General features: G+C 42.7%; 1 protein-coding gene across 1 annotated transcript in view; it reads left to right on the top strand.

Annotated features, from left to right (window-relative positions):
* Window positions 1-26246, top strand: part of PLXNB2 (plexin B2) — a 324368-nt gene that overhangs the window by 196874 nt on the left and 101248 nt on the right. The window contains exons 5-11 of the mRNA XM_068273635.1: window positions 606-806; window positions 8619-8741; window positions 12170-12270; window positions 15569-15695; window positions 20332-20485; window positions 22077-22194; window positions 22281-22377. Of these exons, the coding sequence (XP_068129736.1) occupies window positions 606-806; window positions 8619-8741; window positions 12170-12270; window positions 15569-15695; window positions 20332-20485; window positions 22077-22194; window positions 22281-22377 (921 nt within the window). The remainder of the gene's footprint in view (window positions 1-605; window positions 807-8618; window positions 8742-12169; window positions 12271-15568; window positions 15696-20331; window positions 20486-22076; window positions 22195-22280; window positions 22378-26246) is intronic.

Here is a 26246-nt window from a genome sequence, read left to right as displayed (position 1 = left end):
GCTGCAAATTAATATTACATACTAATCTCCCCGCCAGTTCTTCTTACAGCTCACCATTTTCTTCTTACAGTGATCCCTCCAGTTCTGACAATATTTTGTCAGAACTGAAATATACCAGTTGCTGTTATATATATACAACTGAATGTGCAAGGTAATGTCCATGTTTCTCTAAGGCTCAAGTGGGTGATATTACAGTTTAACAGTGTGCTGACCAGGAAGCTGTTATGGGGTAATGGCCATTTTTAACAAGGACTGGGAAATCCATTGATCACAGTGGACAAATGGGACGATGGAGAGGAGAAAGAGATTGAGGCGTAGACTACACAGGAGGTAAGTATGACCTGTGTATGGTTATTTTGACTTTTTATATTCAGTTCAGGTTCTCTTTAAGTCCAGTTCATGGAGAATAGCAGTGATGGTCAATGAGCTGTTAATCATTTTGGCTTAGATGCAGATTATATGCAGCTTCTTACTGAAGTAGATTACCATTACATTTCCATCTCATTGACCATTTGTAGAGAGTTGCAAAGTGATTTGGGTCTTTGAATGACAGACAGTTTGTTAATCGGCCTTGTGTTGATGTTTGTTTTGGATTTTCTTTACAGAATAGCGGCACAAATCAAAATGAATCCAGTAAATATCCTTGTGGATCAGAACACTTGCCCTATCCTCTGCAGAGCAGAAATGGAGTTATTGAAGATGCCATACTCATGCATGACATTAACCCCTTTTCCTCGGTAGCAGTCTCTGTTGAGAATGACCACACTGTTGCTTTCCTCGGTACAGCTGAAGGAAATCTGCTGAAGGTAAATCATTTATGCTGTGATCAATAATTGCCACTTCGGCCAAGTTTTTATTTCAAACAATAACAAATTGGAGCCTCTTTAAATTTTCTGTTGAAGTCTGAAGTCCCATACACACGCTCAACAGCTGTCTTTTATGCAGCATAATTATCAGACAACTTTTGTTGTGAAACAACCAGAAAAAGTTGCTTGCTGTTGTTCAAACAACTGATAAGACATCAATTCAACTGTTGGCAAGCAACTATTTTTTTCTGGTTGTTTCAACTTGTTTCTTAACAAAACTGATAATTGTGCTGCATAAAAGACCACTGTTGAGCGTGTGTATAGGGCTTAAGTTACATTTTAGGAAATGTCACCCAATGTATTCACCCAGTGAAAAGTCTACAAGATCAGGTAGAGAACTGAAATCCCTCCGAGAAACAATATTTTTAGGTAATGTGGAAAAGGGTTACAAAAACGTGTATAGTTTACATTGTTACGGTATGTGTGTTCTAGTTAAGAATTACTTCTGTACTGGTGACATTATTGAGAACATGATTTAAGTGAACAGTCAATAGCAGCCTTACAGAGTGTCTGGCTAGACATAAGCAATCTCTCCTACTTAAAGGGACACTTAAGTCAAACAAAAAAAGCCCCAGGTGTGTAAAACTCATTTTTTGTTTTTGTTTAAGTGTCCCTTTAAAGAGCAACTTTACTGAAATATAGTAGTAGGGGGGGGGGTCAATTTATTGCACAATGAGAAGTTATAAAGTTGGAGAGATCAATACATTGATATTTGCCATGTAATTCATTTGTTTTTGATCCACAATGAGCCTGCTAGTCAACCTCTTTACTGCTGGCAGACCAGAAGAAAAACTAGACAACACCAACCATTATCTATAACCACACCCCCCTCCAACAATGTAATGGGCTGAAATGTTTTGATTTTGTTTTGTTTTTTATATTGAGGTGTAAATACACAGAGGGAGATAATGATTGCTTGGCTGTTAGAAGCAGATATTATTTCACACAATGCAACAAGGTTTAGGCAGGGATCACACTTGTCTTTCACTTTTTTGCGCATGATTTTTTCTGCACACTGTGCATTTATATGCAGAAAAAATACAGACCGTTTTTTTCACAGCAGCTAAGGTAATTGATAGAGGAAACTGACAAAATGTGCAAAATTATCCTTTAGGATATCCGGTTTTTTATCTGCATTCCAAAAAAATGCATTCAAGTGTGAACTAGCCCATTGATTAACAAATTATCAGTTTAAATTGTTTTTGTGTGTGCAAAAAAAGTGCTGGAAAATAGACAAGTTTGACTCCTGCCTCACAGACAGAAAACTGTTATGGCCATAACATCACACATCTCAGAGTGGTTTCACCACATGATCACACCCTGTTTATGGCTTCTTATTCCTGCCAAGGCATAGATTTCAATTAGCGCGCCACACGGACCTGTCGCTACCGCTGCTGATCATTGGCTCCTGACCTTGTGAGCCAGTCTCATTGGCTCACAGAGATCACAGGATCAGGAGCCAATGAAATCCGTATCTGACCATCTTTCAGAACTCTGTCATCATAGCGATGGCAGAGCAAGTGGCCTGCAGCAATTGGTGAATGGTGAGAGCGGCGGGTCCGTGCGCCGAAACATCTTTAAGCCCCCCGTTTTTTGGTACCAGTGGTCTCTGGTCCTAAGGGGCCAGAGACTGCTGGTACACAAGTGGTTAAAGTTCCTCTTTTTTGCTCCTGCAACCAAACTAATGTACGATATTACAGGAAGTGGAACTCACAAACAGTAAATTTAGATGTTTAGACCAACCACATGATTATTCATCAATTCTGCCTCCTGTCAGAAAACTGAAGTATGTATGAAGTAAGTATGATCACAGAATTACAGATTGTTAACAATCGATCATGCGTCACTTACACATTCCTGTTTCACTGCTAAGTTTCCATGCCAGAGAATCAATTTACAAAATAGTAGCAATTGAGCTGTTGTTCATTTTGAGTGGCTCACATGTGGATACATACACTGATAAACTTAGGTTAGTAAGATTTGACCGTTACGCCGATTAATTTTATCTGAAGGAGAATTAAAAAAAATATATATATCACTACTAATTCTAACCATTTCTCCTCAGCCCAAGTCCAAAACTAAAATGAAAAGTTTGGGCTGGGATTATATAAAAAGATATCATAAAATACTTGTTCATAATAGAAGATGTCACATTTTTGTAATAGTTCTAGTGCAGATTACTAACCCGGGTATGTGTGATCAGTGTTCTCTTAGACAAATGTGGCTTAAAACACGTAAACATGTTTCCAGGCAAGTGATAATTGCGGCTGGGAAATTTGGGGCACCAACATAGCCGTACATATTATATTGGGCACTTATTGGCACTCCATGGCAAAATAGTGGTGGTAAATTTGTGCTATTTAGTGAAATTCTGCAGGGGTGGTGGTAGTGGGCATGTGGTTTTGAGTGGCTATATAACTGCTTGCTGGAAGCAGTTAGAGCACTGGAGTTTGGCTGCACTGTAGCCGAACTCTGGCCTTTTTGATTAGTGGGCTGGCTGGGGGTTAATTACCCTTTAAAGATTCTCTGTCCTAGAAAAGAATAGTTGCAAGAATTCAGTTGTGATCCCCCGGTTTTATGATGTACGAGGAACAGTGTGCGAAGTATGACTGTTCCAGGACCCATCAGCTGCTTAAAGGACCTTTGTCGTGAAAAATTGCATGTAATTACATACAAATAATTTTCTTCCAGACTAAAATGAGCCATAAATTACTTCTCTCCTATGTTGCTGTCACTTAAAGAGAGACTGAAGCGAGAATAAATCTCGCTTCAGATCTCAAAGTTAGCAGGGGCATGTGTGCCCCTGCTAAAACGCCGCTATCCCGCGGCTAAAGGGGGGTCTCTTCACCCCCAAATCCCCCTCCGTAATGCGGGGGAGCGCTTCCTGGTTGGGGCAGGGCTAACCGCCGCAGCCCTGCCCCACGCGCGTCTGTCAGCGCGTATCTCCGCCTCTCCCCCACCCCTCTCAGTCTTCCTTCACTGAGAGGGGCGGGGGAGAGGCGGCGATGCGCGGCTGATAGACGCGACTGGAGGCAGGGCTGCAGCCGTTAGCCCTGCCTCCAGGAGCGACCCAAGTCTGCGACCAAGTGTCGCAGTGGGGGGTTTGGGGGTCAAGGGACCCCCGTTTAGCGGCGCTATTGCGGCGGTTTAGCAGGGGCACACGTGCCCCTGCTAACTATGAGCTCTGAAGCGAGATTTATTCTCGCTTCAGAGTCTCTTTAAGTAGGTAGTAGAAATCTGACAGAACTGATAGGTTTTGAACTAGTCCATCTCTCTTTAGGGAATTCTTAGCATGGCCTTTATTCTTTATAAAGACACACCCTGAAAAGGATGTATACAAACATGCTGTCCAGCTTCCCTGCTCGCTGCACACTTTTCTGGCAGTTGGACAGAGAAACTGCTATTCACTAAGTGCGTATGAAAATAAAGAAAATCATGAGAATCCCCCATGAGGACATAGGCTAGTCCAAAATCTATCAGTTCTGTCAGATTTCTACTACCTACTGTAAGTGACAGCAACGTAGGCGAAAAGCAATTTATGGCTCATCAAAGAAATGTACTTCTTATTTGTATGTAATTACATGTATTTTACATTTTAAAATGTTCGCAATATTGGTCCTTTACAGTCTGTTTGATAGTAGGGTTTGTGAGTCTTTGACCTCCAATGCCTAAAGGTGCGTACACACATGCGACTATAGTCGTTTGTAACGATCGTTCCCCGATCTTTACTAACGACGATCGTTACAAAAAAAGGAACCACCGACTATTAAGGCAAACGGCGAACGAGCCAAATCGCTACAAAAGAAAGTTCTGTCTCGGCGGATTTTAACCAACGACGATCGTTTGCAAAAGTAGTACATCGTTGCAAACGGTCGTTCGTACTAGGCTTGACATGCGCATTTCACTATTTCTCCCTGAAACTTGTCATTTTTATGCGCAGGCGCAATAGTTGCTTTACGTGATGTAACGTTCGTTCTAACGATCAGATCGTTACACACATTTAAAAACTAACTTTACTCAGGTCGTTCTTTCATCAATTAAAAGCTCGTTCGTCGTTCTCAACGAACGATCGTTGTCGCATGTGTGTACGTAGCATAAGTCTGTTAAACAAATGTATGTCTAGGTCACTTAATACATGAAATTCAATTATGGCAACAGGACCCTAAATAATCAGATTTCACAAATCCATGGTGGTTTAAGGACAAGATATCATAGCCACATATACAGAGAATGCAATTTTCCAGCAAGCATGGTGCTAATTCTGCCTCCCAAGTAGTCATTTCTTTAGCAGTTTTCTGCAGCTAATCATAGACTTGTGTACAGCTCAATACGTCTGGATCCATTCATTTTGTAAACTATAAAAGAAATGCTTGAAGGACAACATTGAAGATGCAATAAGATGTTATTTATCTTAAATTACTTTTCTCTGAGGTCCCTGAGGGAAAAAGTGAAAACAATAATTATGCAGATATTCCTTTCATCCCACGCGCTGCACAATGCTTCTGTGTGCCAAATACTAAACATAGAAATGTTGTTGGCACAGTGAGCGCTATCCAGCATACAGCCGTCTTTGTGTCTGAATCACTGGGATAGCAGGTTGACCAATGAAAACGTATTAAACTGAAATTTAACAATTGCAATGCGAGGGACTAGTTCAGTTCTCAGCTTTTTGGACTGTATTTATTTGTAGTACAATTGCAATTACAGCCTTCTGAATAAAGCCTTCATATTAGCTTTTTCCCCTTTTATGGGAAACAATTGTAAGGAAATGTAGCAACTGAACAACCATTCAGAAATCCTCTTTCATAGTTCATAGTTTACAGGCCTGGGTTTACATCATAGGAGCCTATAGGCACAGATGTCCTGGTACCCTATACTTCGCCCTCCATGAACCTACAAACCCCTGCCGAACCGTTCTGCAAGTGTGCTGGCTGGCCCAGCTGTTATTTCTCCCTTACTTGCTGTCTTAGGTAGCTACAGGTGCCCTTTAGTATTAGGTAGACAGAGGTACCCTAGAGTATTAAGTAGCTAGTGGTGCCCCCAACTGAAAGGAGATCTTGTCAGTGGAATTCCGGCAGCTGGGTGAGTAACCTTTCATTTACAATCTGCTCAGGACTCTGAATAAGGAAGGAGGGAGGGAGGCACTTGGGGAGGGGAGTGAGCCGCCTTTCCATCATCAGGCGCCTGTAGGCACGTGCCTGCAGTGCCTTATGGTTAATCTGGCCCTAATAGTTTTAGTATTGAGGTATGAGCGTTATGGTAGCTATGGTAAAAGTAAAGGATGTGCCACAACACACATGAAAACAGCTACATATGGCACCTCCATTAAAAAAGACATTGTTGGTGTTATAAAGGTGAAGGCACAGACAAGATGAGGTCCCCGTTAAGGTAGATTCCTACATACCCTAAAATCCAAATCATTTGCCCATCCACGGGAAGGTTTATGGTACGTATAGAACCTCCTAAACACATTAGACTGCTTTTACATAGTTTGTGTATGATGGTCCTCATGCATCTCTGAGATCTAGAGTGCCTATTCTTTTGCTCCTTCGGGCCCTTTCATACCGGGGCGGTGCAGTATTTTTACTTCACCCAACTCTGGGAAATGAAAGTTTATGGAGCCTTTCATACTGCCACAGTACGGTTCGACGGAAGTGCCTTTTTTGCTGCATCCAGAAGTCGTTAGTTTATGGTGACGGGATTTAAAAAAAAAAATGACCGAGGAGACTTCTCGGTGCGCATGCGCGGAAGTGTATTTTTTACAATACACTTCCATGCACTTCCGCATACCTCCGAAGCAGGAAGTGGCCGCAAGCGTGCGTCACTTCCAGCTTGGCACAATTACAGATGGGGAATACCGCGCAGTAACGTGGTATTTCCCGAATGCCTGTTTTTAGCGGTGCGGCGCTCCTGCAGCACCACCAGTTTGCAGTGTGAAACCAGCCTTCTCCTCATTCATTGAGATGATTCCGACCCTTCCAGACCATATTCATGCCATGTTTTTCTGTCATGGCTTCTTTCAGCTGTTGCATAGGCATGTTCATAGCTTCACCAATTCTTTTCTTTTCCTACTTGCCCCTTAATCTCGAGGCCGCAGAAAAGTAATGAACCCTACCTCTGAGAACACCACTGTACTGAATTTTTGCACACTCTGGCTCACCCTCTCATGTGACATAACAGTGGGACATTTCTTAAAAAGTGTCAGAACTGCAGTTGCACTGCTTATACTGTATATGTTTAAGTTGTATTTCCACTGAAAACACATGGGGCTTGATTCACAAAGCGGTGCTAACCTACTTAGCGCGTCTAAAGTCTTTAGACGTGCTAACCAGGGTGCTAAGTAGGTTAGCACCGGATTTCTCAATCAGATTGTGCGCTAACTTTGCGCGCGCAAAGTTTTACGCGCGCTAAGTCCCATAGGCTTTAATGGGCACTTCGCGCGGAGCGCCTTGCGCTCTGTGCAGTACGCGCGTAAAGTTTTGCGCGCGTAAAGTTTTATGCGCGAAAAGCTTGTTTAGACGTGCTAAGGGGGTTTTCACAGGCGTGCTAACAGTTAGCACCGCTTTGTGAATCAAGCCCATGGTGGCAGATATCTGTGTGCCTAAGGGCAAGGGTTATTGCTATTATCACTTTTTGGAGCATCCTGATTTAAAACTTCTTGGTTTTGGAGCACTGGATAGTCTAGGTGTAGGTTTAGGGCTCTTTCTCAGTGCGACGTTAAATTCGCACGTTATAACAACATGTAACGCACAATAGCTTACAGCAATGAAAAAAATCAATGGGCTGTTCACAGTGCAGACTTTGCGTTGGTGTCTAATGCTGCACGTTAAATGAATAGCTGCATGCTATGCTTTATACACGTTTTAGCTGTGTTAGACTGTTTGCACATGCTCAGTAATGTTTTTTTTTTTTTTTACGCATGCACCGTTTTCGTTCTATCACTGCTATGAAAACGGCGTGCCAAATGCAGGGCTAAATAATGTCCAAGTTCTAGTCTTTCAATGCGTTGCATTAGGGGCACGTTATACGACCTTAACGTTGCATCAAATGCAACGTCTTACTGTGTAAGAGGCCTTAGGCTACAAGAATCCCTGTTGGGGTTGATCCCACCTATCCATGCAATCCATGCACATATTGATTAACCTCAGAGCAAGCATCAAAGCCAGTCTCATTCTGAATTCTCTGTGCCAACAGTGGAGCTGAAACCTCTTATGCTAGGGTAAACACAATACAATTTTCTGACAGATTTACTCTCAGATCGACTATTTCCAACAGGTCCGATCTGATTTCCGATTTTCTTCTTCGCTTCTATGGAAAATTGGTCAGAAAATCGATCGGACCTGTTGAAAATAGTTGATCTGGCAGTAAATCTGTCAGAAAATTGTATTGTGTGCACCTAGCATTACACAAACAATAAGTGTGTCTACAATAAGGCCAGTTGCCCTAAACCTCATGGAGCGCTGCTATTATCTGGGAGAACCATCAGAAGACTCCCTCTGTGCTGCTGCACTCACCATGTCCAACAAAAAGGAGAAATGGTAGTTTAGGCTTACATTTCAGGTGCATCCTTGAGCACTGTCACTTTTTTGTTTGTTTGGTAGTTTAGGCTACATATGTAAATCTTTGCACACGGTTCTTATTGGCTTGATCGCGTTGCTCTTTTCTTGGTTGATTTGGTCGCTGATTGTAGAATGTACTTTTTGATGACATTCAGTTGTCTACTCTACATCTAACCTGTTCTTGTTTTTCCAGGTACATCTAAGGGAAAATGCAACAGAATACAGGACAGTGCAGTTTGACACCACAAGTACAGTAAAAAATGGAATGGTTTTCGATGGCAGCCAAGAACATCTTTATGTCATGACGAAAAAGAAGGTATGTGATATCTTTATTTGGAGTTTCTATAACTCTTTGGTCATGTAAGTCCTCACCAAAGCTATATTTTTCTTTAAATGAAAGTCTGCAGATACCTTACTCTCCTAATGATCTGAGCATGTTCAGTTACAAGGCTGTGCTAGCAGCAGGTGTAGTGGAAGGGGTCACACATAAACTTCCTTAAAGAGTTCTCAACATGGCAATGCACGAACTACCATTTAAACATCCTGGTGTTTAAACTTATGCATTAACCTTACATCTGACCTGCCTTTAATTTATTTCAGTTTTTAAAATGTACCTTAAGGTTTAAATAAAGTATTGGTCTTGACCTATCTCCCATTGAGTGCTTGAAAACTTGTCAATGACTCTCATTAAATAATGCATCACTGCAGCTAAATCAAAGGACTGTTTGTAGGCATATTTGGCCAGCAAAACCAGCACTTGTAGCCTGCTGGAGACTATGGCTCAGATACAACCCGCTGTGTGCAAACTTGTCATAAATGCAGCATGAGATCAGTTTAATGATTTTTTGTGTTTGTGTAGTTTTCATAGGGGAAATATCATAGCAACACTATCTCTATCTCTTCCTGTTGAAGTCTGCCATATAAATTGGAAATCTTTTTATTCTGAATGGAGTCCACAAATGCTTTTTTTCTCCTTCAACACTAGCAAATGTAAACACACAGAACTTTTCTCCTCTGGGACTCAAAGCGCCAGAGCTGCAGCCACTTCAGATGCACTCCACAGGGAACTGGGATCATTAGGGAGCATTGCCCAAAGACTCCTTACTGGTTTACGTACTGGCTTGAGGCAGGATTTGAAAAAAGAGCTCAAAGAGCATCCAAGCCAAGAGCCTTAACAGTTTGCCATCCAGCTGACCCTGAAATGTAGTAACCTTGCAGAATGTCCATTATAGTAATGGTAGTTCTGTTAATGCTACTATAGCGGCATATATTAACCACATAAGGTCTTACAAGCCTGACGTGGGTATTTGCATTATCAGTGGCCCGGTGTCTGAAAGAGGAAGATTGTTCAGTTTCAGACTGGGGGCTTACAGAATATGGTGGTCTGGCTACATTAAGAATTACATCACTTTGCAATTATGTCAGAAAATAAAATTCTTCTTTTTTGTTTCTTGACTTTTAGTCCACTTTAACAGAAAGATTTAGAATAGCTACGGTAGCCCTTACTGATGCAGTTGTGTCTGCTTTTCAATTGCACATCAATGTTACAGATGCAGAGAAGCGGACACAACTGCGTTAGTGGGCTCAGGCCCTAAGTAAAAGTACCGGTACTTCTTTAGTTATACTGATGAGCTTCAAGAGGTAGTCACCTGAAATGGTCTTCCAACAGTCTTGAAGGAGTTCCCAGAGAGGCTTAGCACTTGTGGACCCTTTTGCCTTCACTCTGCGGTCCAGCTCACCCCAAACCATCTCGATTGGGTTCAGGTCTGGTGACTGTGAGGCCAGGTCATCTGGCGCAGCACCCCATCACTCTCCTTCCTGGTCAAATAGCCCTTACACAGCCTGGAGGTGTGTTTGGGGTCATTGTCCTGTTGAAAAATAAATGATGGTCCAACTAAACGCAAACCGGATGGAATAGCATGAGGCTGCAAGATGATGTGGTAGCAATGCTGGTTCAGTATGCCTTCAATTTTGAATAAATCCCCAACCGTGTCACCAGCAAAGCACCCCCACACCATCACACCACCTCCTCCATGCTTCACGGTGGGAACCAGGCATGTAGAGTCCATCCGTTCACCTTTTCTGCGTCGCACAAAGACACAGTGGTTGCAACCAAAGATCTGCAATTTGGACTCATCAGAATAAAGCACAGATTTCCACTGGTCTAATGTCCATTCCTTGTGTTCTTTAGCCCAAACAAGTCTCTTCTGCTTGTTGCCTGTCCTTAGCAGTGGTTTCCTAGCAGATATTCTACCATGAAGGCCTGATTCACACAGTCTCCTCTTAACAGTTGTTCTAGAGATGTGTCTGCTGCTAGAACTCTGTGTGGCATTGACCTGGTCTCTAATCTGAGCTGTTAACCTGCGATTTCTGAGGCTTGTGACTCGAATTAACTTATCCTCCGCAGCAGAGGTGACTCTTGGTCTTCCTTTCCTGGGGCGGTCCACATGTGAGACAGTTTCTTTGTAGCGTTTGATGGTTTTTGAGACTGCATTTGGGGACACTTTCAAAGTTTTTCCAATTTTTCACACTGACTGACCTTAATTTCTTAAAGTAATGATGGCCACTTGTTTTTCTTTACTTAGCTGCTTTTTCCTTGCCATAATACAAATTCTAACAGTCTATTCAGTAGGACTATCAGCTGTGTATCCACCTGACTTCTCCGCAACGCAACTGATGGTCACAACCCCATTTATAAGGCAAGAAATACCACTTATTAACCACTTGAGGACCCACCCTTTACCCCCCCCTTAAGGACCAGCGCTGTTTGTTGTGATCTGTGCTGGGTGGGCTCTGCAGCCCCCAGCACAGATCAGAGGGCACGCAGAGCGATCAGATCGCCCCCCTTTTTTCCCCCCTATGGGGATGATGTGCAGGGGGGGTCTGATCGCTCCTGCGTGCAGGCTAGTTGCGGGGGGGGCACCTCAAAGCCCCCCTCCGCGGCGACATTCTCCCCCTCCCTCTCCTACCTCTCCCTCCCGGTGATCCGGGCTGCACAGGACGCTATCCGTCCTGTGCAGCCAGTGACAGGACGTCCCCTGTCACATGGAGGCGATCCCCGGCCGCTGATTGGCCGGGGATCGCCGATCTGCCTTACGGCGCTGCTGCGCAGCAGCGCCGTACAATGTAAACAAAGCGGATTATTTCCGCTTGTGTTTACATTTAGCCTGCGAGCCGCCATCAGCGGCCCGCAGGCTATTCACGGAGCCCCCTGCCGTGATTTGACAGGAAGCAGCCGCTCGCGCGAGCGGCTGCTTCCTAATTAATCAGCCTGCAGCTGGCGACGCAGTACTGCGTCGCTGGTCCTGCAGCTGCCACTTTGCCGACGCGCGGTATGAGTGCGCGGTCGGCAAGTGGTTAAACCTGACGGGGCACACCTGTGAAGTGAAAACCATTTCAGGTGACTACCTCTTAAAGCTCATCAAGAGAATGCCAAGAGTGTGCAAAGGCAGTTGTAGGTGATTGTGTCTTTCTACAGTTGTACAGTGCCCTTTGATAAATAGGCCCATACACTCATCAGATTTTTGGTCGATCGATATTGATAGACCGATTGGAAATCTGTTCCTAGTAAAAAATGTTCCTAAACACTTTAGATAGATCAAAAAATCTACTGATGATCTATCTGCTGCTAATCTTACGAGTGTATGGCCACCTTAAGAATGACTGGCTTGTGAATTGTACATAGATATGTCCACCCCTTTTTTTCATTTAATTGCTGTCATTAATCTCTGTGTGTTTGTACAGGTGTACCGTGTCCCTGTTCAGGACTGTAATCGATATTCAGACTGCAATGAATGTATTCAAGCCAGTGATCCCTATTGTGGCTGGTGTGTCATAGAAGGAAGGTATGTGAACATGGTTAGAATCATTAAATGATAGTAACTAGTCTAACCCTAGATTGAAGTTGCTCGAAATGAATCTGTGATCCAGGGCAGACATCATCAAACCGTTGATGTGCAGCGAGCTGAAAAGATAGCAACTGGCAGACAAAGATGGAATGATGGTGGATATGCTTCCTACTTCCTTCTTTCTCACCTCTCTCTATTGGGCTCTATTCACAACATTTCTCAGAAATGACTTATGTATCCCCTAAGTGATAAAAATAACCTTTCTGCACATTTACAAGCAAAATAAACACTCAAAGTAAGTTGTTCCTGATTAACTTCATTTCAATATTACTTTTCTTTTATATTATATTTTTGCTCTTTGGGAGCTTATAAATGTACATAGATAAAGTGTGTACATAGACTATCTTTTTTAGATAGTCTGACTATCCTAGACTGTTTTAATTATGCAAATGTACATAAATAAAACAGGTGAAAAAGCTTTGTGAATCATGCCCATTGTTGTAAATCTTAAGGGGGCCATACACTAGACGACCAACCAACCAATCGACCATCCAATTCAATTATTATAATCGAATTGGATGAAAATTGGTGCTGCCAAATGCATGCCAGACCGACAAAGCGACCAATTGCGGGACAGAAGTTGGCCGCACAGTCGATCACGCATGTTGGAAAATTTCGGACTGAGGTTCGTTGGTCGGTCGGGTGCACGGTGGTACGGCGGCCGATTTGTGAACGAGCGACGAGACGAAACCCCCGCCGCTGCCGCCGCAATGTATGAATGTATGCAGTGCATTTATACATTACCTGTCCGGTGTCAGCCTCCACGCGGTTTCCGTCCATCTCCGAGTTCCACATACACGCCGGCGTCGCTCTGACATCACGAAGGCGCATAGCGGCTGACGTCAGACGCTATAGACGGACACCGGGCGGAAGCTGCTACAAGACAGGTAATGTATAAATGCACTACATTACATACATTTATACATTTTGGGGGCAGCGGAGGGGCGGGCAGCGGCGGCTCAGCCGATTCCCTGATGATTTTATGCTGAAATCAGACAGGAATCGACCTGTTGTGTATGGGCAGATCGAATCTGCCCATACACTACAGGCCGATTCCCGTCCGATTTCAGCATGAAATCATCAGGGAATCGGCTGAGCCGCAGCTGTCCGCCCCGCTGCTGCCCCCAGCATCTCTTGGTCGAATCTGGCCATACTTGTTCTAATGTATGGGCACCTTAACAAGCTCTGAACACAATGTTACTGCTGAGTGATTGACTGAAAAAGTAATAAAGCTCATCCTTGGTCTAAATGTGGAGAGAAAATATTGACTCTTGCAGTGAGCACTCATCTAGTTCCCAGTTTACCTCTTCATTAATTTAAACCACACTTCCTTATAACCCTGGAACAGTTGTTTCAGGGCTGTCTGCCATAAAGCTTCTGGAACACCTCTCTGATAATTAGTAGTCATTGTGTCAGGCAAGGTGGCTGCCATTATGCATATTTCAGGTGCCTGAAAATGTTTGACACAACGGCCAACTTTAAGCTGCCAGCCTGCATATCAACAACTGAGTCCCAATCAATTAAGAGTAATATCGTAAAGAGCAAGCTACTGGTACTGAAATATGCCAATTATTCACAGAATAGGCTTGTTCTTTGCCTCTGAAGTGTTGTCTGAGTGACAGCTGACAGGCACGGCTACTATTCACCTACTTTCACTCTACACTCTAGCCTGTGCAGTGAATAAATGGCGTATTTCAGCTTATTCAGTGCCCAGAGCCTGCTCTTTACAATACTTCCAATGAATCTTGCGAGCACGACTGGCTGACCCTCTGTGTTCACAGAGCAAACCAGTGTGTGGCTAGCACCAATGGTGGACCAAGGAAAGGTTGCGACGTGCTTTAGACTCCAGCCACCTCTGTGTTCACAGAGAAAGTGCAGTCTTTTATTCATACAGGTGCCAGTCTTCTCTCTTTCTCACATCAATGAAGAGGAAGACTTGGAACTAAAGGCAGACTCCCTGAGAATGTGATCTTGTTTTCTCAGTGCTTAGAGTTCTGCTTAAAAGGCCCCAGTTTAGGAACAGCAATTACACAAGCAATGTTGTCTCTTTCCAAATTACGTCATGCATTCTTATTTTTTGTTTGATTTATATGGAGTCGTCATCTTGCATAGTGCTGTACAGAGTAAGAAACCAACACGGCCACACAATAAAAATACAGATACTGGTGTATATATGACAGTACATATGAAAATACAGCCATTGGTACAGTAGAGTCCCGGTTATCCTGTACTCAGGCATCCGGCATGCCTGGGGGGGAGAATGGGGGAATTACTTTCTAGCTTTGCAGAGTGGGGCGCAGCGGAAGCAACAAATAATCCTCCATGCACCTGTCAGCTTCAAGCTGCTGTGCTGTGACCATGTGCTGCTCCCGGCATGTCACCTGACCAGCCTCGGGTCACATGCACACATTGGAAGCTGTACACAGAGGACGCAGTAAAGCAGCAGGCAGTTGCGAGAGTGAAGAGTACCGGTGTCCAGAGGATTTGTAAGTTGTTTCCGCTGCGCCCCACTCTGCCTTCCATATACAGGGAGGTTAGTGTTTCTTAAGCAACCAGCAAACACACACATCTGGCGTCAGGCTATCCACGCCTTTGCCGGATAAATGTGACTCTACTGTATATATAAAAATAGACATTAGGAGATAATACAGATGTAGTAGAAAACATAATTGATATATTCCCACAAAGGGAGAAAGCCCTGCCCTTGAGAGCTTACAGTGCAAAGCTATGGGGCAGAAAGAAGAGGCGGAGCAATAGGTTTTTATCTAGGAGAGTTGTGATTTTGAGGTGGGCAATGAGATGAAAGTTTGTAAATATTTAGCCACTGAAATAATCAAAGGTTTTATTCAAGAAGCAATGCTAGTCTATTCTAGATGATTTATAATCTACTGATGGTGCACTGTGGTGTGATGGGCTGTATGATACCATCACCATGAGAACAATCCCTTAGCAGCAGCTTTAAAATGCTTTGAAGAGCTGTGAGCAAGTCCTATTACCTTTTTTTGTAAAAAGAGTTTGGCATTTCTTTTATTTGACTGATATACACTTTTTTTGTGGGATGGGGCCAATAATGCAGTCTTTTCATACACTATAATATGAATAGCTGGATCAACACTCTTACTGAAGCAATCCTAAAACTATACTTGGAGGTATTTTAGTAAAGAAATGCTGCCATTAAATGATCAGTGAATCCACTCCTCACCATTCTTTGTACCTGCTGTGCTCCTGTCTGTAGCTGCTCAAGAAAGGCTGACTGTAAGCGGGCGGATGATCCAAATCACTGGCTATGGAGTCCTGCTAATGTCTGCATGAAGGTTGAAAGTGCCATTCCAATGAATATGAGTGTCAAAGAATCTGGTAATGTGAGTATACAGTAATGTGTGACGATAAAAAAAAATTACATGGGTGCCTTTTCTTTATCAAAATTAAGTAACTGGCTAATAGTGGTTTTGTGATTTGTATAAAATGTTTTTGTTCTCAGCGTGCAATGCAAATAATGTTTGTAAGTAGATTCCTGTTTATATGTCCTTGAGATTGTTTTTACCCCTCTGTTTACCTGTAAATAAAAGCATAATGTTCTTAGGGGAAAATAACAGCAAGGTTTGCCGCTTATAACACAGGAGCAGGTTTCCTCTGATTAGACTTTCTAGTTGGTAATTAAAGCCCCAGTTCCGGCTTCCTCTTTAGTTAGTAGTGCCTTTAATACTAAACATACCTGTAAGGTATTATACAGCTTCACGATCTGAAATGACAAAGCTCCAGCTTGGGGGGGGGGCACAGCTACCTGTTTAGGCCACCCTACTGACAAATAAAATGAGAACCTATACTTACCTATACAAGGGATGTTTAAATGGCAATCAGACTTGGAGAATATAGTCAATGTGTAGATGCTTAATGCTGAGCATAATACGCTTTATGGATACTCGAATACAAGTCGACCTCGTGTATAAGTCGAGTCCAATATTCAACCCTCTTAAGCTGGAATGTTTTTATTGACTCAAGTATAAGTCTACCCAGCAAAGTTAATGGCTGCACTTGGGGCTCAGGAGGGGTTAATGACTGCACTGCTTACAGTATTTCAGTCATTAACCCCACCTGTTCCTTAAATGCAGCCAATACCTCATCCAGGCTCCCCAAGTGCTGCAATTTATTCACTCACTTTAATGCAGCCCAGTATTTCTCCCCTGCCCCTTTCCTTGTTAATTGTTGTAGCTAAGACTTTCAGACCTGTGTTTTCTCTGTATTTCCTTTCCTCAAAGTATCACTTACTGCAGGGTAAATTGCTGAAAATGGGAATGTCACTATTAGTACACACATTACTCAGAGTGCTCCGTGTTGCCCATGAATCGTGTATAAGTCGACCCCTATACTTTTATGAAGTGAATCAGACCTACATTTTTAGACTAATATTCGAGTAAATACAGTATATATGCTTGGAACAACAGTTCAACTTGCTTTCTCTCCCATATGGCTGCTGAGTGGGTCAGTCTGGTGTGACCATGTGACATACAAAGTAAAGGTGCCCTTTACCTGTACAATTTCACATCCGATATATTGTTTCCGATTGGCGCATTAATTGATTGGAAAAGACCGGTAATGCCCATTAACGGCCGAATTACCATTTACCAATCTGATTGGATCGTTTGGATCAATCACAGATCAGATTCGTTAATCAGATTGAATTGGTTAGATTTAATCTGGCTGTGCAATTGTACTGTTAATGGGCACCTTTAGAGGAAGTGTTCTTCAGGCTTCCAAGTTCAAAATGCAGACTTTTTTCAGTGGAAGTAATCTATGAAAAAAAAAAAAGAAAATTAAATTCACCCTGACCTGAGGCTCTAAGAATGTTTGTTCTGCACACCTTTGTTTTCTGAATCCGCTGTGCCTCTGAAGTGACGCAGCCTGCCCTGTGCCTGGCCCTTGGCTCTGCCTTCCTTCTGAGCGCCGTCTTGTGAATCTTGCAATGACTGCTGTGACTCCTGCGGGACAGACTGAACATGTCTGAACAGCGAGCTACAACAAACCAGGCAGCTGGAGCATTTCATGGCCATGACAGGCTTTACAATCAAGTGTGCGCAGTAAGCATACATTATACAAGCTGTATAGGAGACATTGAAGTCGTGCTCTTGTAGCATTTGCAGTTTGCGAGGTCTACTGAAGCACAGTATGGGGAGGGATGTATGTGAATACAGTGGCTGATGTGACTGACCACTACCAAGCAGCCACATTACAGGAATTAAATGAGGTCATTCAAAACTTGCCTCTTATATACTAGGCCAGTTTTCATCCAGTTGTAGAGACTGTATGGTCAAACCTTTTTCATTTTATTAGGTAACCGCTGTAACATTGCTTTATGTTGGGATGCTTCCGATGACCCCTCTTGGCCAGCAATTTGCCTGGCGGAACACTTCGGCCGAGAGCATTGTTCTTCCCAAATAGAACTGAACACCTTGCACTCTTGCAAACGAGTGACGTATCTGCACAGCCTCGGCTTTGCAATGTTGCCTGGGGGATTAGGTTGTGCTGAGCATGTATGCATAGGAATTCTGAGTTCTGCCAATAAATATAGAATTTGTCGCACTGAGTTCCAAAGGCTTTTTTTCATTGCAGGCTTGTATAGTTTAGGAGGTTAGGACCATGCAGGCTTGTATAGTTCAGGTTTGCGAAGCCCCACACGATCCGGGCTCCAAATTCTAGCTATACCCACCATACATGGGGACAGGGTAAAAGAGGCTTGGTGGGGAACCCACGTTGTCCATTTACTTGTTATATATAAAATGCTGTAATCGAAACGCTGTATATATTAGTGTACTGCAGCAAAGTGTCATTTCACTGAGTTTCTTTCTATGGAATTAGAAAAACATTACCTCTGTAACAGACGTGGCAAATTTGATGACCATAGCACATATGGGGCCTTTACGATTAACTGTGAAAGTCATCTCCATTGACTTCAATGTGAGAATGGAACACGGTACACCGAGTAATTTCCTAGATTTGCATTCTTACACAGAACTGTTGATGTGAAAATCGGAAATGTTCCGATTCCAGGAGATCATCTCTAGTAATCAGTTTGTTTCAGGTGTGTGATTTAAACCCTTCTAACCAGAAAGATCAGCAGGACAGCCAGGCAACTGGTATTGTTTAAAAGGAAATAAATATGGCAGCCTCCATACCCCTCTCACTTCAGGTGTGCTTTAAAGTTTTGATCTATGGATAGATGTAGTTTTAAGGGAACCTGAAGCGAGACTCATATGGCTGCCATATTTATTTCCTTTTAAAGTATACCAGTTGCCTGGCAGCCCTGCTGATCTTTATGAATTAATCACACACCTAAAAACAAGCATTTGGCTAATCCAGTCAGACTTCAAGAGAAACTCTGACCAAGAATTGAACTTTATCCCAATCAGTAGCTGATACCCCCTTTCACATGAGAAATCTATTCCTTTTCACAAACAGACCATCAGGGGGCGCTGTATGGCTGATAAATCAATAATTATTATATTGTGGTGAAACCCCTCCCACAAAGAAATTCTGAGTACGTACTCTTGGTAGTTTCCTGTCTGTGAACCCTGTTGCATTGTGGGAAGTAGCGGTTTACAGCGGTTTCCAACTGCCAAAAAAACACAAAGCAGCTACATCACGTGCCAACAGTAAAAATGGCACCATGTAATAAATGTCCGAATGTAAATCGGGGAGAGGAAAGATTTTTCAATGGGCAAACACTGACTAAATCATTTATACATAATTATTGTAAAAATGAAGCACTTTTTTTTTACATTATTTTCACTGGAGTTCCTCTTTAAAGGGATACTTACGTAAAAAAAAAAAAAAGATTTTTACTCACCTGGTGCATCCCTCAGCCCCCTGAAGCTGTATGGTGCCCTCGCAGCCTCGCTCCGATCCTCCTGTCCCCGCCGGCGGCTACTCCCGGGTTCGGCGACAGCCGCCGACAGGCTGGGAATGCGAGTGATTCTCCGCGTTCCCAGCCGCTATATCACCCTCTATGCTGCTATAGCGTATATGTTATATGCTATAGCAGCATAGAGGGTGATATAGCGGCTGGGAACGTGGAGAATCACTCGCATTCCCAGCCTGTCGGCGGCTGTCGCCGAACCCGAAGTAGCCGCCGGTGGGGACAGGAGGATTGGAGCGAGGCTGCAAGGGCACCATACAGCTTCAGGGGGCTGAGGGATGCACCAGGTGAGTAAAAATCATCATTTTTTTTTTTTACTTAAGTATCCCTTTAAGTCAGAGCACCTGATATTGCATGCTTGTTCAGGGTCTGTAGCTAAATGTATTAGAGATAGAGGATCAGCAGGGCAGCCAGGCAACTGGTATTGTTAAAATGGAAATACCGGTAAATATTGCAGCCTCCATATTCCTCTCACTTAAAGAGAACCTGATCTGAAAATAAAAAGTAAAAATAACCATACACAGGTCATACCTACCTCCTGAGTAGTCTACTCCTCGATCTCTATCTCCTCTCCTGCGTCCTGTTTGTCCACTGTGATCAATGGATTTCTCTGTCCTCCATTTTAAAAATGGCCATTATCCCATAACCGCTTCCTGGTCAGCACACTGTTAAACTGTAATATCACCCACTTGAGCCATAGGGAAACATGGACAATAATTGCACATTCAGTTGTAACTGACAGCTGCTAATATATAACAGACAGCAACTGCTATATTCAGTTCTGACAAAATCTGTCAGAACTGGAAGGGATCCCTGTAAGAAGAAAATGGTGAGTTTCTGAGAGGAACTGGCAGTGAGGTTAGTATGCAATATTCATGTGTAGCTACATCATGTGTTTATTTTAAATCATTTTACTCGCTTCAGTTTCCCTTTAAGGTTCCCTTTAATGAGAAAACTGTTGCTCCATCTGAGAGGTGTCTTTATTTGCTTCCACCTCTGTAGCATAAAGGAGTCATATCCAGTTGCACTTAATAGATTAGATGTGTCATCAGCTGAATGGGTACTAATCAATTGTGTCCACACAGGTTATGTTGAAAATTGTGCCATCAATAACACTTAAAGAAGAGGACAAGCTAATGTGTAAATTTGGAGGAAACGTCCAGTATGCTACACTGGAAGAAGATGGAAGTATATCTTGCCCACATCCCGGCACTATTCCACCCAATAAGCCTGGCAAAGGTAATTAATCATGTCACTGCACATACTGCAGAGGTTATGAAACTTCATTTTCTGGGGATTTACTAAAGAAGTCCGTAATAGGGAAAAGTTGTGAACATCAAATATTGTGCTTTAATATAACCCTTTCAAAGTGCAGTGAGCAATCCATATCACTGACAGCACCTGTGTTGGTCCACATTGTAACGTCCCCACCTTCATCTAAGCTAGGTATATGCACTGTAAACTCAGCTGAGGTGGGTGTTAAGGACCATCATGGCTGAGAATCTAGTACATGTACAGGCGCCCCCAGATATCTCCTAAAGATACTGAAACTTTAGTCACGCAGACCCCCTCCACATACCAACTGCTGGAAGCCGCTGTCGTCTCTCCTCCCTCCACTATAGCAACAGATACATTGCTATTTATTTATTTTAATTATTTATATAGCGCAGACATATTACGCAGCGCTGTACAGAGTATATTGGCTTGCCACTAACTGTCCCCTAGAGGAGCTCACAATCTAGTCTCTACCATAGTAATATGTCTATGTATGTATCATGTAGTGCATGGATCATACTCTAGGACCAATTTAGGGGGAAGCCAATTAACTTATCTGTATGTTTTTGGGATGTGGGAGGAAACCAGAGTGCCTGTGGGAAACACACACAGACACGGGGAGAACATACAAATTCCTTGCAGATGTTTACCTGGCTGGGATTCAAACCGAAGACCCAGTGCTACAACTGCATATGACTATTCTGTTTATGCTATAGAGGTGGAAGCAAATAAAGACACCTCTTATGCTGGCCTATATCTGAGCAAACCTCTCAGATGGGGCAACAGTTTTCTCATTAAAGCACACCTGAAGTGAGAGGGATATGGAAGCTGCCATATTTATTTTCATTTTAACAATACCAGTTGCCTGGCTGCCCTGCTTGATCCTCTATCTCTAATACATTTAGCCTCTAGGCTAGCGGTGCGTCTGTAGCAAAATTTCAAAAATGTCTGATTCAACCACCAACCCAAAGTTTAAACCACCCACACCTCACATATTGAGGGAGTGACTCCTTTGAGAAAAATATCCAAACTAATTATAGAGAAAATTACAGTCACTTATAGGTATATGAAAATACAAAATCAGCTTTATTAGGGAACTAAACCCACGTGCAAACCAACCAATTAAAAGCATTTAAAAATGCCTGGCTGCCCTGCTAATCCTCTATCTTTAATACATTTAGCCTCCAGGCTAGCGGTGCATCTGTACACAACCCTGCCCCGAACTGTTGACAGAGGGACCCTGCAGATGACAGTACTCATGCGTGTGTATGATGATTAAGGCCAATTTTGAGATAGTAAGGTCAACCAACAATATTTTTTCAGGTGTGGGGGAAAAAAACAGGAGTGCCTGGAGAAACCCCCACCAACATAAAACCATGCAGATAGTGTTCTGGCCAGTCATGTACAGAGAGTCTGTTTTTTATTAAAGGTATTGTTCCTGTTGTTTTGTTACCTTTTCTTTAGTAAATCCCTTTAAAGTGTGAAAAGAAAAATAATTCACAATATACAAATAAGAGCTGATTTACATTCCTTCTATTGCTTTTTTTCCTGGCAGATTATGTGGATGTTCCTATCCAACTTTTCTTTACAAAGAATGGTACTGTGCCTTTTGCCAATTATTCCTATCAGTTCTACGACTGTGGGGCATCGATGTACCTCTCTGCAAACTTGCCGTAAGTAATTCTGCTTTTTCCAGCCTGAAAGTGACTCTGTGTCGTCATACATTGGTGACTTATGTCAAGTTTCTGTTGGTTTCCAGGTGTACCTCCTGTGTGACTACTCAGTGGAAGTGCCGATGGGATATAAGCAAGCACAAGTGTGTTGACTCAAGTGATGATCCAGTTCTAGTTAGCCAAGTAAGACATTCATTGATTTGAGTTACTTATACATGGGTCAGGAGCAATACAATATAATACAATAACATTTCTGTAGCGCTTTTCTCCTATAGGACTTAAAGCGCTTAGGCTCTCTCAGATTCAGTAATTGGTAGTAGGATGAAGTATTCACACAACAAAAGTTATATTTCTGCCAAAGTGAACATGTGTGTTTTCAGTCTGGATTTAAACACGTCCAGGGATGGAGCTGTCCTGATCTGCTGAGTTAAGGAGTTCCAAAACGTAGAGGCAGCATGACAGATGGTTCTGGGACCAAAAGTTTCCAAGTGAACTTTGGGTCCAGTAATCAGTGGCATAGCTACAGAGCCATGGACCGCAGTGCGAATGTCACACTGGACCCTCACCAACACTGTATATGTTATAATTACATGATACCAAACCCACAAATCAAAGCACAACTTTTTTTCTGATGGGTCTAAAGAGATTCAAAGCACATTTACAGGTGATCATTACCACTATAGCGTTAATAAAGGGCTAATATAGAAACGAGAGGCAAGCCCCATGTGGGCCCCTGAGGTCCATAGGCCCTAGTGTAGTTTCAACCACTGCATCCCCTATTGCTACATCACTGCCAATAATAAATCACTTATTTCCCTGTAGAAATCATTTGGGAGAAACTCTGGATGCACCACAATGTAAACAGCTGTATGAAAATCAGTCATTGCACTGCTCTGTCAGTTCCGTGTAGCTCAGTGCAGAGTAAAAGCTTTGTCATCAGCCAACCTACCTGCATGTAAGCTCAATGAAAATCTACTACCACCCCCATTAATACTCTTAGCAAACTGTCCTGAATTGATTGGAAGTTTATCAATTGGCAGTGGCAGATGACTAACAGATTACATTAGTTATTTGAGTCTGCTGAAATGGAGTATGGCCTCCATAAAGAGAGGTGGAGTTGAGAGAGACCAGATATAATTTCCTATGTGATTTTGATGGTACGATGAACTTTAATTCTGTGTATGCTACTTACCAATATATGTTTTAGGCACTGTGATGATGCCTTCAAAATAAGTAATTGGTTTTATTTATCCATTAATCTACAAAATACACATAATATTGATTTGTGTTTTGGTTTCTATGACCATTCGTTGACTCTACAATATCATAATTTCTCCTAGGAACACTTTCAGGTCTGCTGAGGTCGCTTAATGATCCAGCATGCCAGATCTTTAAAGCGTAATATAACCCTGCATTTCAACTTTGCTCTAAAACATTATTTACAGCATATTATATGCAACCAGCATTTTTTTTTACTAGACCAGCATTGCAAGGGTTACACACAGAGCTTTAAAGTTCGTCTAGAGATCTGCTCCCCGCAGCCGAAGTTTAGATAGATACATTTAAGTAAACAAAATGTAGCAAGTGAGGAATGTTACACACTCTTTGGCTGTCCTCCAGCTCCTGCATAGTCAGAGAGAGTGAGTCACATTCCACAGTTGTTACATTTTGTTTTGCTTAAATGTATCTATCTAAACTTCGGATGCAGCAGCAGTTCTCTCCAGGAACTTTAAAGCTGTGTGTGTAACCCTTCCAATGCTGGTCTAGTAAAAAAAAATTGCTGGTTGCATATAATATGCTGTAAATAATGTTTTAGAGCAAAGTTGAAATGCAGGGTTATAGTCTGCTTTAAGTGACAAAAGTTCTTAGTTCCCCTCCTTACCCCACCTGTAGAATCCGCTTCGCCATTCTCAGCACTGTCGTACCTCCTGGCTCAGCTGTTCCCTCCCGAGATGGGTCTGTACAGCTTTGGGACCTTAGTGTCACTCACATAATCAAGTTCTATCTTGGTGGGCTAGGCAGATTGAGTGGAATTTCTATAATGTACCTTTACTCAATGTGTAATAATGTAGTTAAATCATGCTTTACTTTTGCCTGCAGATACTTATCCATGCACTACTCTGCGTGCCTTCAGTGAATGAACTGCCTTTTAATACAGCCAAATATTTCAAATATGTGCTCATCAGACCAAAGCACCTGCTGCTGTCATTTGTGTTTTCATGCATAGATGAATCATTTGTTCTTGTTTCCATATCTGTGGTCTGGCTCTTGGCCTATTAAAATCCCCATGACATCTCCTTTCAAAATGTCTGTCATACAGAAGGATTTACATATACACTCCACACTCCCATGCCCCTATAAAAAGGTACATATTTATTAATAAAAGAGAGACTCGCTACAATCATTGCTAGTAGAGAGTCTGTTAATAGTTTTCAACACAGTTACTTTGAAAAATTGTAGGAGAATCTACATCTACATTTTTCCATCCGTTGCAATAGGCTATCCATACTAGTTCTAAGAACAAAAATAAAGTGACTGAATGGATCAATGGTTTTAGTTTCATTTTTTTGATGCAGCACTACATAGAAATTCCTTTTGGAACAGTGAGTTACAGGATGCAAGGATCTGTATGCAAAATGTAAAGCTGCCAGTAAGCACAGAACAATCACTTGACCTTGCCCATTTCTTACCTCTTGTCCTGCATGGGGAACCTGGGGTTGTGGTGGGAGTGGGTCAGCTCTGTGCTCAGAGGAAAAGCCAACCCCATCCTCCTGATCGCCCCAAAGCTGCTGTCCTCCGATGTCTGCAGCTACGAGCACCGGACCCGTCGCTGACGTCATCGGAGCCAGCCTACACAGGAGAAGTGCGCTCTCTGTGCATCTCTCCAGTGGCTGCTCGATAGATACGCAAACAGCGCACTTCTCTTACGCTAGACTGGCTCCGACTGATGACAGTGCGGAGACCCGGTTTTTGTAGCTGCAGACATCAGAGGAAGATGGCAGCGTGGGAGCGATCCAGGCCGATGGGGCTGGAGGAATATCCTGATTCACTTTAAGCAGTTGACATCTGAAACCCCAGACAGCTAGGTCATGCAAAATAACAATACACATTGCTTATGAGCAATAAATAAAATTTTTGTGCATTGCAATTTTTTTATATTTTCCTCAAGATATACAGTTAAGGAATATGAAAGTGACTTAAATTGTACTTGAAGGTGAAAAAAAAGATGCCAGTATCGCAGGGGTGCCCATTTGGTAGATAGTGATTTACCAGTAGATTGTGAAGGACTTTATGGTAGATCCCGACCACACTACATTTTCCATTCTGTATATACAAGTGTGCTCCTAAAATGGTGCATAAGTAGCTCATTTTGACGTGCTAATTTTTAAAGTAGCTCACAAGCTGAAAAAGTGTGGTCACCTCTACTCTACTAGGTACTCCCCTTAGAGAGGGGGAAGCCTCTGGAGCTTCCTCCATACTCTTCCACAGGCCAGTTCCAGTGCTGGGACCCCTGAAAGAAAGCTTGACGACAGCTCACACATGCACACTGGTGCGCACCCACTCAGATTTCTCTATAAAAAGCTGTGCCGAATGGCCCGTGTGCCTGCGCAGTTGCATGAACCCAATCAGGTTCGTCTTTTTCTGCTGGAAAAAATAAGGAAGAGGTGGTTAATAGGGAGGATAATTGGTAATCGTATTGTAGTATATTGGGGGAGTAGTTTTAAAAGTGGGCATGGCTAAACAGTATTTTAATTGTAATAATTCCCATTGCAACCCCACTGTAATGGCATCCCTATTATATGTCCTCATTTCACAAGTATCCCTTTTAGTTGATGACTTAAAAGCATCTACCTGTTCAAAGACCCCCTATTAACTCCCCCTTAGAGTGCCATTTTGTGTGCCCCTTTACTGTACAATGCTTATGCTGGCCACTGAGCTGTGTCCCCACAATGTGGTAGTCTAGTGCTCACCCTCCCTCAAATAGATCTCTCTGGGTTTCCCCCTTCCACTTTACATACATTTCCCTGGTGGTCTAGTGGTCCTCCTCCATC

The sequence above is a fragment of the Hyperolius riggenbachi genome, chromosome 3, assembly GCF_040937935.1.
Source record: "Hyperolius riggenbachi isolate aHypRig1 chromosome 3, aHypRig1.pri, whole genome shotgun sequence".
Lineage (NCBI taxonomy): Eukaryota > Metazoa > Chordata > Amphibia > Anura > Hyperoliidae > Hyperolius > Hyperolius riggenbachi.
Note: the sequence above shows the minus strand (reverse complement) of the source record. Positions and strands in the feature narration are given on the sequence as shown.